This window comes from Ipomoea triloba, chromosome 2 (genome assembly GCF_003576645.1).
Source record: "Ipomoea triloba cultivar NCNSP0323 chromosome 2, ASM357664v1".
Classification (NCBI taxonomy): domain Eukaryota; kingdom Viridiplantae; phylum Streptophyta; class Magnoliopsida; order Solanales; family Convolvulaceae; genus Ipomoea; species Ipomoea triloba.
The window spans coordinates 26,234,881-26,247,234 of NC_044917.1; the positions used below are offsets into that span (position 1 = coordinate 26,234,881).

The 12,354-nt window shown below is 36.8% G+C and overlaps 1 protein-coding gene across 1 annotated transcript; it reads left to right on the top strand.

The window, feature by feature from the left end:
* Window positions 1–2,354: 2,354 nt before the first annotated feature.
* On the top strand, window positions 2,355–6,705 carry LOC116010529 (cytochrome c1-2, heme protein, mitochondrial-like). The gene is made up of 9 exons (XM_031249979.1): window positions 2,355–2,507; window positions 2,630–2,662; window positions 2,784–2,887; window positions 4,340–4,527; window positions 4,847–5,126; window positions 5,216–5,287; window positions 5,472–5,588; window positions 5,672–5,737; window positions 6,306–6,705. The coding sequence occupies exons 1-9, from the start codon at window positions 2,504–2,506 to the stop codon at window positions 6,420–6,422; spliced, it is 981 nt and encodes a 326-aa protein (XP_031105839.1). The 5' UTR covers window positions 2,355–2,503; the 3' UTR covers window positions 6,423–6,705.
* The last annotated feature ends 5,649 nt before the right edge of the window (window positions 6,706–12,354 follow it).

A 12,354-nucleotide genomic window follows, 5' to 3' on the forward strand; every position in this document is an offset into this window, starting at 1 on the left:
ATGTCAAAACACACCAATTATTTTGTCACAATACTTTTGTTCCAATTATTAACATGCATGCATTTCACTTTTGGATAAACTCATAAACCCTTCTTCAGCTACATGTAATTCCTCCCCACTTTTTATATGCTTGACTAATGACTAGACCACTACACACACAACATTCGTTTCGCATGCAAAGGTACAGCTTAGCACATTATGGGAATGATAGTGACAACCCATGACAACTCAATTCACCCAAGAAGAATACCATATTATGTGCATAAATTTTCAACTAATTATCATTATGGAGTATTCATTTGCTAGCTTTTTCTTTTATGATTGAAAGCGAATACTGAATGTACTAAGTAATTCCTAACTTTATGCTAATCTTGTAAGTGCGTGTCTCGACCTTTGCGGTCGAGATATATATTAAGCCCACTTAAGTGGACATAAGACTTGTAAAATGTTTTTTCAAACATCCCATCAACTTTTATCCTTTCAATGATGATTCATGACATGGCCAATCTAATTGACCCGTAACTAAACGTCGCGTATCTCTCGTCAGCAAGATTATTGGCATGTGTTTCTACGTGTAGCACTATAAAAACCAATTGACTCCTTAGAATAATTGATTGTTTTTACATCATAACTCTCTTAACACAAACCCATTCGTCAAGAGGTTCCTGACCTATAAACTCCAACATATCATGTGTACCAAGAAAATAACACTTAAAGGAGAGCATTTTTCAAGACCACTAGTCTCTTAACACAATCCCACTTCAATTCACTACTCGTTCGGTGGCAATTTCACCACATTTTGACATTGACTTTCAAAGTCTTATCAAGTTTATTCCTTTCTTCACACAATCTATCTTCCTAGTGTTAATTTCATGCGCAAATATATAAATTTCGAATGTCAATTCTTATATTTAACAGAAAATGACCGTCAACCCCATAAACCTAAAATTTAATTCCAACACATTAAATTAGAAGTTCTTGACTAAGACCCTAGTCAATTTTAAACTTTGTATAAAATAAAATAGAGTTGATATCCAAAATGTTTCATTGGCGTTGTCATAATTTTCAATTTCGTCATCGATTATGTAAAATTTACTCAATTTAATCATTCAATGTACTAAATTAAGTAAAAAATTCAAATTTAGTGGATCACTTCGGATGAATTGATAGTTCAAAATTAAATTGAAACTTATGATATAGTCAAGTAGTTCAAAATTAAATTGAAACTTATGATATAGTCAAGTGGCAATTTTAGATAGGAAAATGCTTTTTTCCCTTCGTGATTTTCCCTCCAAACTTCCTCTCATAATGTGACTTTCATATATTGGATGCCAATGAATTGACTGACCCCAACACTAATTACAAAATAAATATAGCTACTAAAAAGATGGTGCCGCCTCAAAAGGGGACTTTTTTTAGGGAAAATAGAAGAGGGCGGGATTTGTAGCATTGCTCTTTTAGATTTGTCAAATTATTATGTGGACCATGATCCACACAATGCTGTACGTATAGACCATAAAAAGTATATTTTTAATATACTACAAGTACATTATTTTTGTACTAAATGTATACATTATACAAAATAATATAATTTTAGCATTCAAATAATGTACTTTTCCTGAATACAAGGTACATTTTTAATATACTAAAATCACATTATTTGTGTACTGAATGTGTATTATCTGATAGTATACAAAATAATATACTTCAAGTAGTCAAATAATGTACTTTATGTACATAAATAATGTAATTTTTATTTATAATTCATATAACTATGTGGACTAATAATAATTGTTTAGATATTCTCTCAATATTCAAAAAAAAAAAAAAGAAAAAGAAGATATTCTCTGAATACAATACTATTCAGTCAACTAAAAAGCCCATTTGAAATACTCTAGGTGTATAAAAACTAAAAGCCCATATACGCAAGAATAGGAATCCCAACCCGCAAATTATTGTGTGGACCATGGTCGACATAGCTGTGTGGACCATGAATATAAGATACATTATTTTTGTACTGAAGGTACATTATTTTATAGTATTATAAAATAATATACTTTCAATACAAAAATAATGTACTCTAAAATAATGTACTTTCAGTACAAAAATAATGTAGTATATTAAAAATGTACTTTTTATTTATGGTCCACTGTGTGGACCATAGTCCATGCAATAATGATTGATCCCAACCGCATTGGGCCAACTTATTATTTAATTTAATGGGCTATAAAAGGGTTCGCGGGAGTTAGTGGATGGGCATGAAAAGTACCCGAATTGTGAGAGACCCAGATTATGCAACCCGAATTAAGGTCGGGCCGGATGACTCGATCAATCCTAAACCGTTCATTCTGAAGGAAATTTGTGAGGTTCATTCCCCCCACACGCCCGCCCTATCTATCATCTCCAATCTCCAGTACAAAGACAAATCTTCCCAACACACACTATACTCATCCCGACGCAGCACTTCCTCCGTATCTGATATTCGTCTCTCTCTCTTGGCATCATGAGTACTTCACTACTTTCTCTCTCTCTCTATACGCGTTATATGTATATCTGGACTTTTGGCATGTTTTTTTTTCCTGTGATTTTTGTGTGAAGCGAAATGAGGTTATTCTTCTGATGTGTGCAGGTTTGGGGAATAAGATCAGGATTGGAGCTGACGGTATTCACTTAAATTTCTACATTAGCTTCTTCCGATCTTAATTTGTATTTTGCTTATTTGACCGGCTAATCATTTCTGCTTATGACTGGAAACTTTTGATTTTAATAATTTTGTACATCAGGATTTGGGAAGATCAATCGGTTTTTATCCAGAATTTCTCGCCGAAAAGATGATTCTAAGCAGCTCTCTGGCGTCAATGATTCGCTAAAAGCAGCCAGTTACAAGGTATTTGCATATTCGATGACATTTAATTTCTGCATTGATTTGCTCTTTTTTCTCTCAAATAAGCGATCCCTGAAACTGTGGTATGTATGTCTTTGGTGCTTTTTTTATTTCTATAATGTGGAATTTCATTGGATATATTACATCTTTGATTAAATTAGATGCAATTATTTTTTGAAACCTAGAGAGTGAGCTGGAGCAAATTTAGTTACTAGTTATTGCTGAATTGGCTTTGGCATCTATATTAAAGAATGTAATCTCTGTTATTCATTTAAAGCTAAATAATTTTGGACTTTCTGAATTGAATGATCTTAATCTTCGTTATGTAGGTTCTTAGCAAATATATAAAGTTATAGCTGTTCTTGCAGTTTCAAACCTAGCAAGTTGCTTGCTTAATTCTAGTGTTGAAACTTGAAAGTGGTACTGATTGTTATTCCTCAAACATCCCTAATTGTTTTTTTGGAAGGTGTGAAATACATGATGTCAAATATTTTTTGCAGCTCGGATAGGTTCATCATATTGATTTTGTCTGACCTCATATTAAGCATGATACTATTGACTTGACTTTCATTATATGCTTTAAAATGTAACAAAATAGAGCATCTTTGCATGCCGTCGGATAGGGGTTTGAAGATTGACAATTAAGCTTGTACTGGTAGATAGGGAACTAACTTAACACTGCCATGGAAGTAAACTTTTGAATTAAAAACCACCAATCCACCATTTTGAGCTTCAAGCTTCTAGGTTTTTCTGTGTCTTGTGCTCCATTGAATGAAACAGATACCAAGACCTTTTCTTATCATCACTTAATCTATTAGCTACCATCCCGCTTAAGGTATTTCCTTAAGGTCTTCTGTTATCCTCATGGTTTCTTTTTGTGTCTTGGTTTACTTAATTAATATTCATGCATTAACCATGGAAAAGAGAATGCATTGTAGTTTGGTGGGCAGAGGGAAGTGATGGTTCCCTTTTGCTTTTTGCCTTTTTATGCAAAGTGCTAATTACAGTGAAATCTTACAGACTTGCTTTTAAGTTACTATCAAAGTTCTAGATGCTCATCCAAGTCTTAATCACTATGTAATTGTTTACTGACAGATAAGAGTCTGAAAATGAGCTTGAATAGATAAGTATAGCCAATAGAGAACAAACGTTATTGCCTGGATGGGTGCATTTCAGAAGGAAAAATAAAAATTGTAGCCTCAAATAAACTGGATGTCTAGGTTTGTAACATTGTGTCAGACACGTTTACATTTTGCACATCACAACAGAACCAAGATCACAATGATTTGCATCATAGTATTTGAATTTGTTCTTATGCTATAAAATTTCCTTAAATTTATTCATCCAATAGGTTAATATTTCTACTGACTTAATTCCTGGATAGACTATTCAAATAACCATTTACTTTTGTGCATTGGATCATACATATATTATTTGCTCTGTTTTTTTCAAAAGATTGACCAAGATGGGCTTGGATCTGCTGGTACAAAGTCATTTGGAGCATTAGCTCTCTTCGGTGCTGGAGTCTCTGGGCTTCTTGGTTGTGCAACAATTTCCTGCTCAGATGAGGCAGAGCATGGCTTAGAGTGTCCGAGCTATCCTTGGCCTCACAAAGGCATCATCAGTTCATATGACCATTCTTCGTAAGTAGATATGTGGCTGCCTCAAAGTTTTTGGAATGTTCTTGAGAAAAGTGTCATTTGGGATTTAGGGTCAACTTAAGATTGAGTTTATGTTTAGAACTTCTTCATTAGGTTTAACAAAAAAAAGTAATAATAATAATTGCAAGGGTGAGAAATTGTGATATTTTTATTTTTGCAGCGTCTTGACATACACAGGTATAGTGGCATGAACAGGACGCAATTAGTTTAGGTTTAGCCATCATTTTGGTTGTCTAGCTTAGATAACCTCTGTTAGAAGTAGCACCCTTTTCTAGTTTCATTAACTTAGTTTGTGAAACAGAATTCGTCGAGGCCATCAGGTTTACCAGGAAGTGTGTGCATCTTGCCACTCAATGTCACTAGTTTCTTATCGTGATCTTGTTGGTGTGGCATACACTGAGGAAGAAACCAAGGCAATGGCTGCCGAGATTGAAGTGGTCGATGGCCCTAATGATGAAGGTGAGATGTACACACGTCCTGGGAAGCTGAGTGATCGGTTTCCACAGCCTTATGCAAATGAAGCTGCTGCAAGGTTTGCTAATGGAGGAGCTTATCCACCTGATCTAAGTCTTATTACAAAGGCATGCTCTTTCGTTTAATACTTTTAACAATTTTGATAAATGGTTATTCATCTAATATCTGATAACTCTTTCCCAAACCTGGGTTACAGGCCCGGCATAATGGTCAGAATTATGTTTTTGCTCTTCTAACTGGCTACCGTGATCCTCCTGCTGGTGTCTCGGTAATTTTGCTCCTCAAACTGCTTTTAGTTTTGTTTTAAATGAGAAAATAGCATGCAGAAAAATATATAGTGATTGAGGGACAAACATTAATTTACATAATTCTTCCAAATTCATTTTAATGCCTCAACCAAATGGGAACAAAAAATGTCAAATTTATGATTGATGTAATCTCTCTCACTACAGATTCGAGAAGGGCTTCACTATAACCCTTACTTCCCTGGTGGCGCAATTGCTATGCCTAAAATGTTAAATGATGGTGCTGTTGAGTACGAAGATGGTACTCCTGCAACAGAAGCACAGGTGCAGATCTTTCGTCTGCTTTTCCACTATCTTATATTTTTGTCTAGCCAAGTTACACATCTCATAGTTTGCCAAATTTACAGATGGGAAAAGATGTTGTAACATTTTTGTCATGGGCTGCTGAGCCAGAAATGGAAGAGAGAAAGCTGGTATGTCACAATGTTACCTCCCCCTTTCTCTTCACATCATCTGTTTAAAATCCTTTTCCATTCTTGTTCTCTATATGTCATTTATTGTATAATACATGAGAAATTGGTAACTTTCATCTCAATTCTAATTACTAAACCGCTATTTAGCGCATCAACTATAGTGTTCATCTATGGCTGAGATTAAGAAATATCCATTTTTGGACTCATTAAATCTTTTATATTTTTCTCTAATCAACATGATGTTTGACACTATTTATATGCTGTTAGTTACCATAACTCATGGGGCTGGTGGATTCAAATCTGCCTTCCCAGTTATGTCAAGTTCATTTATATCTGTAGTGTCAGAAAAATGGGACCAAGAAATTAGATGGAAAATGAAGATGACGGGTATATGTATACCATTTGACTTGTGCAGGAACCCTAGTTTCTATATGCCTTATTCCCTTGATTCGTCTCTTTGATTGTTTGGATTCAAAATATTACTAACATTGATTATTGATCTTATGCCACATTGACTTTCTCGTCTCAAATATATTATCTAATCCTGTTGCAATTTGAATACTTGCAGATGGGTTTCAAGTGGATATTTGTGCTATCACTTGCACTTCTCCAAGCAGGTTATTACCGTCGGTTAAGGTGGTCAGTTTACAAGTCAAGGAAGCTGGTTGTGGATGTTGTCAATTGAGCCTTTGGACCTGTTTTTTTCTCCGAATTTGTATCCATGTGAAAGGATGAAAAAATAATACTCCGTGATGAATGAATTTGACCTGTAAAATTTCTATTGAATAGCGTAGACCGCTAGAAAAAAGCCAGATAGAGAGAAGAATCTCTCGAGTATTCTTTATCCTTTTTGGGGGGGAAATAAGTCGCTGATATACCGATTTCACGTTTTCTGTTGCAGTATTCAGCTATCTCATTTATTTCAACACATTTGCGTTTGTGTTCAATGTGTAATTGTTGCTAGTCTACATGCTGGAGTTGCTTCACTTGCTTGTTAATGGATTCAGAAATCAGAGTACTAGGTGTGAACAATAGTAAAAGTCATTTATTAATATTCATAGACCATGTAACTAATGAAATTTCATACAAGGATAAAAGTCTGCAGAGGGTAAGAATTGAACTCATGACCGACCATTCAAGTATAAAAATTATGATTCACTCACTTGATTATGTAATGTGACTTGCTTTGCTTTCACTTGGTATACACCTCTTATTCCCACACAAAACAATTGGAGTGTTGTTACACACCATATATGAAGATGGAGAAAATTAAGGTAAGAGTCCAAGGCATTGAAGCTTAAAGCAGTGAAGGAGATTGGACCTCAACCAATTAAACACTACAAATAAAGATCCTTTTGCAGCAGCGTGCATAGAACTACAAAAGACCGAGTGGAACCTGGTGAGATGGTACGATGAACATTGCCAATGGATACTGCAATTTAGCATTAAAAGAGAAGAATTGAATCCATGAACCAAAAAAAAAAAAAAAAGATTAAAAGGGATTAGAAAGTTTAACACCACCCAGATAGCGCAAATGAAAAATGTCCTACATGATCATGGAAAATATAATTTGAGAATGAGAGTTAGGCTTTTTAATCTTGGGAGTAAATAAACTTACCTATGACCAAGAAATGCTATTACATTCATGAATACATACATCTAGCTCATAACAGTGAAATTTCCTCCATCCAGTTGGTTAGAAATGGCAGTGAATTGTTGTGAACTTAATATATTATGACCGAGTCAAGTAGTTTATAGCTCAATGACACATATGTGACTCACCCAAATGAAAGATCATAGGTTCAAATCCTAATAGTGATATTTACTCTTTGTGCTTGAATAGTAAAATGGATTTGAAGAGTATCAACACAATTTTTAGCATCCATTTGTAAAGCATGCACTACATATCTCTAATATGATTTAAGATAAATGTTGCAATACTTTATAATCATTAACTACTCAATCAATCACCTTACTTTATTTAGGGATCAGAAAGTAATTAATTTGTAAAAAGAATATTTTACATGAAGATCACATAATTTATTTCTAAGGAAGAGCTAATGACTTGATAAACAAATTTTTTATAGAACTATTTTTTAAAAAAAAAAATTATTTTAATCAAGATAACATCGTATCCTTTTTAAAAACTAAATTAATTATTTTTTTTTAATGAAGATACAACGTTGATTAAAAAAAAAACTAAAAACTAAAAACCCAGTGTTTGACTATAAAGATTAGTGATGACTAAAAGCACGGGTACGATACTTACCTTGCTGTTATGTTCGAGATTAAAGGTGATGTTCTCTAGGACGTTCCTGAGTTGGTAGTGCAAGTGCTTGAGGAATTCAAGGATGTTATGCCCTCTAAACTTCCTATGAAACTTCTTCCTAGACGGGCTACGGATCATAAGATTGAACTTGAGCCGGGTGCAAGGCCCACCCTACTAAGGCCCCATACAGAATGTCCCCGTCCGAGTTGGTTGAGTTGCATTCCCAGTTGAATGAATTGCTGGACAGTGGGTTGGCCTGGTACGATCGTCCAAAGTCCCTTATTATAGTGCTCTAGTGTTGTTCTAAAGGAAGCACGATGGAACCCTGCGGATGTGTGTGGATTACAGGGCGCTGAACAAGGTAATCATTTAGAACAAGTACCACATTCCTAATGCTTAGGACTTGTTCGATAAGTTGGTGAGGGCTCGATTCTTTGCAAAGCTGGACTTGTGGTCGGGGTATTAGCAAGTCAGCATTTATCCTGGATATGAACCAAAGACAAAAATGGTCACACAGTATGGCTCGTTTGAGTACTTGGTTATGTCGTTTGGACTAACCAACGTCCCTGCTACCTTTTGCAATTTAATGAATGATGTACTCTACGAGTTCCCTAATCCTTTTGCGGTAGTATACCTTAATGACATTGTGATTTATTTTGAGGTCTTAGAAGAACATGTTGTACATCTTAAAAAAGTGTTCCAAAATTTTAGGAAACACGAGTTGAATGTAAAGAGGGAAAAGTGAGAATTTTGTAGTCTTGAGATAACTTTCCTTGGGCATGTTATACGCTATTAGAGTATTAAAATGGACAAGGGAAAGGTAGAGGCCATTTTAGATTGGTCAATTCCTTATAATGTGGGTCAGTTGCGTTCTTTTTTGGGACTTTGACAGATTTATCGAGGAAAAAACAAGTTTGGGTTTGGTTAGGTGCTTGCCAAAGTGCCTTTGAGGACTTGAAGCGGGCTATTTCCATGGAGCCTGTCTTGCGACTGCCTATTTTTCTATGACGTTTGAGGTGCACACCAATGTCTCAAACCATGCTATTGGTGGCATACTGGTACAAAACTACCAGCCAATTGCCTTTGAGAGTCGAAAGTTGAAGGATTGCGAGCTAAGGTACATTATGCATGATAAAGAAATGACTGTGGTGGTGTACTGCTTAGAAATTTGGATGCATTACTTGTTGGGTACTCGGTTCACTGTTGTGGCTGATAACATAGCAAATACTTACTTTAAATCCTAGAAGAAATTGTCCCCAAAGCAGGTTAGATGGCTGGAATCCATTCATGAGTTTGACTTTGATTGGGTGCATAGGCCCGATCGATATAATGTCGTGGCAGATGTGCTTAGTTAGAAGGTTGTTGAGGAGTATGTTGCTGCCTTAACCTTTGTCCAGACCAGTATGGTTGAGATGATTTGTGAGTAGGGCAAAAATGATCCACAATATGTTAGAACTTCGAAACAAGTCCAATCATGCTTGGTTCGGAGGTACTTGCTTGAAAATAGATTTCTTTTTGGCAAATGAGAACGGTTGTATGTCCCAACGGGTGAGGTGCGGCTCAAACTCTTGAAGGAAATACATGATCCCCTATGGGCTGGTCATCCTGGAGTGGCACATATGCATGTCTTGTTGGGTCGTGGCTATGTTTGGCCTAAGATGGACTAAGACATTGAGGCATATGTGCGGTCTTGTTTGGTTTGCTAACAAGACAAGGCGGAAAAGAAGAAGGAAATTGGTTTGCTATAACCTCTACCTATTCCCAATAGATCGTAGCAGTCGGTTTCCATAGATATCATCTTTGGTTTCCCAAAGGTGAATGGTTTGTGTTCTATCTTTGTGATTATTGATCGGTTTTCTAAGTATAGGGTGTTTGTCGCCACTCCAGAGAGCTGTATGGCAGAATATGATATTGTAAGTGATCGGGACTCTCGGTTCACGGGCAAATTGTGGTGGTCATTGTTCAATTTGCTGGGAAGTGACTTGAAATTTTCCACGGCAAAACATCATCAAACGGATGGGCAGATTGAGCGGATGAATGTCTTGTTGGAGGAGTACTTAAGACATTATGCCATTGCTAGTTAGCGAAATGGGTTGGAGCTGCTTGATCCAACCCAATTTTGCTACAATTTGCATTGAAAGAGGACAATGAGACCCTTTGGTCTGAGCTCAAGCTCGTTAAAAGGGCGTTTTCTGCTGGACCTCAAGCTGGAATGGAGGCCAGTGCCGCCAAGGTTCATGTGCCAGCATAGTGCACCATAAGGGAAGGTAAAGCTTTCGTCCAAAGACGAGGAACCGAAATTTAAGTGCTAGCATACTTGGAACGGGTCGAATTTTCACTTAACTTAACCAAATTCGAAACCTCCAAATCTGCCTAAAACACAAGGCAGTTAGCCATCTAAACACTCATTTTTTTGGGGCTAATGTTTGGGAAAATAAGGGACAAAGCACACACAAGTTACAGCTGAAGCCAACCTTTATATTGCCAATCACTTAAGCAAAGTACAACAGGAATCTCAAGCTCACGCCTCTCACAACAAAACACACTGCCTAAGCTGAGTATTTATATAAGGGATGCAGTTACATGCCAACCACCTAGGAAAACTGAATACAACTGACCTAGACCACTTAGGGGCAAAACTATCTAAAGTCACACAAAATTGATTTTCTTCTTCTTCTTCTTCTTCTTTCGTATGAACATTGTGTTACTGTTCATCCGAACTTAAAAATTCAAACACATCTTTCCAATATAAGTTTTTCACAAATTTGAAGATACAACGTCATTCTGGAAGCTCAGGCGACCTCCGTCGTTGAAGTTCGATTCCAAACCGCCGCTGCACGCGCCACTACGAGCCGACTGGCGCCGTTACATGCGCCGACGCGTGAGGCCCTTTCCGGCGTAAATTTCCAGATCAGCCTATCTCCTTACTACGACCCTATCCTGATTTTCTCACATTTGTTTTTATCAATATGGCAGATGAAGAAATTATTGATAGTGTCCAGAATACAATTTGGAGGTGTAAGTTTATAAGTTTTAGTGGTGAGGTGTGTAATATAGGTGGTAAAACGAAGAGTCAAGACTCCACGAGTGTCGGTCTCTCAAGAAGGACAGATTGGAGTCGAGTATCGTGTTGGTATTTAGGAGGTTGGAAGGAAAAGAGTTGCGTGAATGACCAAGATTCAAGAGACATTGATCAAAGAATTCTAAAGTTAACTAGATATGCTATGAAAGGGGAAATGGAGATTGGGGCTCTTAGCTAGCATTCATGGTCGACTCTACTAAAGGAATTATAAACAACATGATTTGGATTCGAATAGGGAGTTCACGGCACATCACCGAGTGGCGTCACACTCGGACTCCCACATCCTTAGTCGGTTGGGGCATTATATCGAACACTTTGTCTACCACTCCTCCCAGGCCTCATCCTTTCGGATAGAGGGCGGGGATGTGGATGAGTTGGACTCGTGAGAACCCGCTATCACGCACACACTCACTTTCACAGGGTTTGCTACCTAATGTGGCCACACTTAGGCACAAAGCATATCAAACATCAACCACACAAGCATTTGAATCTAAACTAATCAAGCTTACAATTTAAGGAAATTACTTAACAAATCAACCATACTACAAGCTCGGGGCCACCAATCCCCTATCTAATCTAAGCAAACATCACAAGAAATCACAAGGAAAAACAATGAAAGATTGAAAAGAAATAACAACGAGATTAAACTAATTTAGAGCAAAGAAGAGTTACCATTCATAGCTATTCATCCTATCACATCTTACCTTGAACCACCTAGCTAGATCTACTTTTGATGAATCAATCTAAGCTAAGGGAAATGGGGGTTTTCCCCCAAAGGGGAGAAAATAAAAAAAAACTTCAGATCTAGAATTAGGGCCCCTTCTAAAATTGCAGGAGAAGGGTTTAAATAGCCATCATGAAGTCAAAATTTCCGAAATAGCCCTTACTGGCCTGGTCACGTTTCCTTCACGCGTGTATGGGGGCGTGGACACGTACTGGAAGCATTGTTGCAAAAATCCCCGCCTAGGCCGCCTAGGCACTCGCCTAGGTGCTAGGCGCTCCTAGACCGAGGCGAATTTCTCCCTAGGCGTCCGCCTAGCGCCTAACTCGGCCGACTAGGCCAAGTTGGTGACCGACTAGGCCGAATTTGGCTGAGTTAACTCACCCAGCTTAGCAGAGTTAGCCGAGTTAACTCGAGCGAGTTAGCCTTGTTAATTTTATTATTATATTTATATATATTTAAATTTATTTATTTATATAAGTAAGAGAAGTAAGATATATATATATATATATATATATATATATATATATATATATATATATATA

Bases quoted from the DNA above. Each gene is read 5' to 3' on its own strand.
- LOC116010529 (XM_031249979.1), top strand. The intron at 2,663-2,783 runs GTATTCACTTAA...TTTGTACATCAG, and splicing joins GATCAGGATTGGAGCTGACG to GATTTGGGAAGATCAATCGG. The intron at 4,528-4,846 runs GTAAGTAGATAT...TTTGTGAAACAG, and splicing joins AGTTCATATGACCATTCTTC to AATTCGTCGAGGCCATCAGG.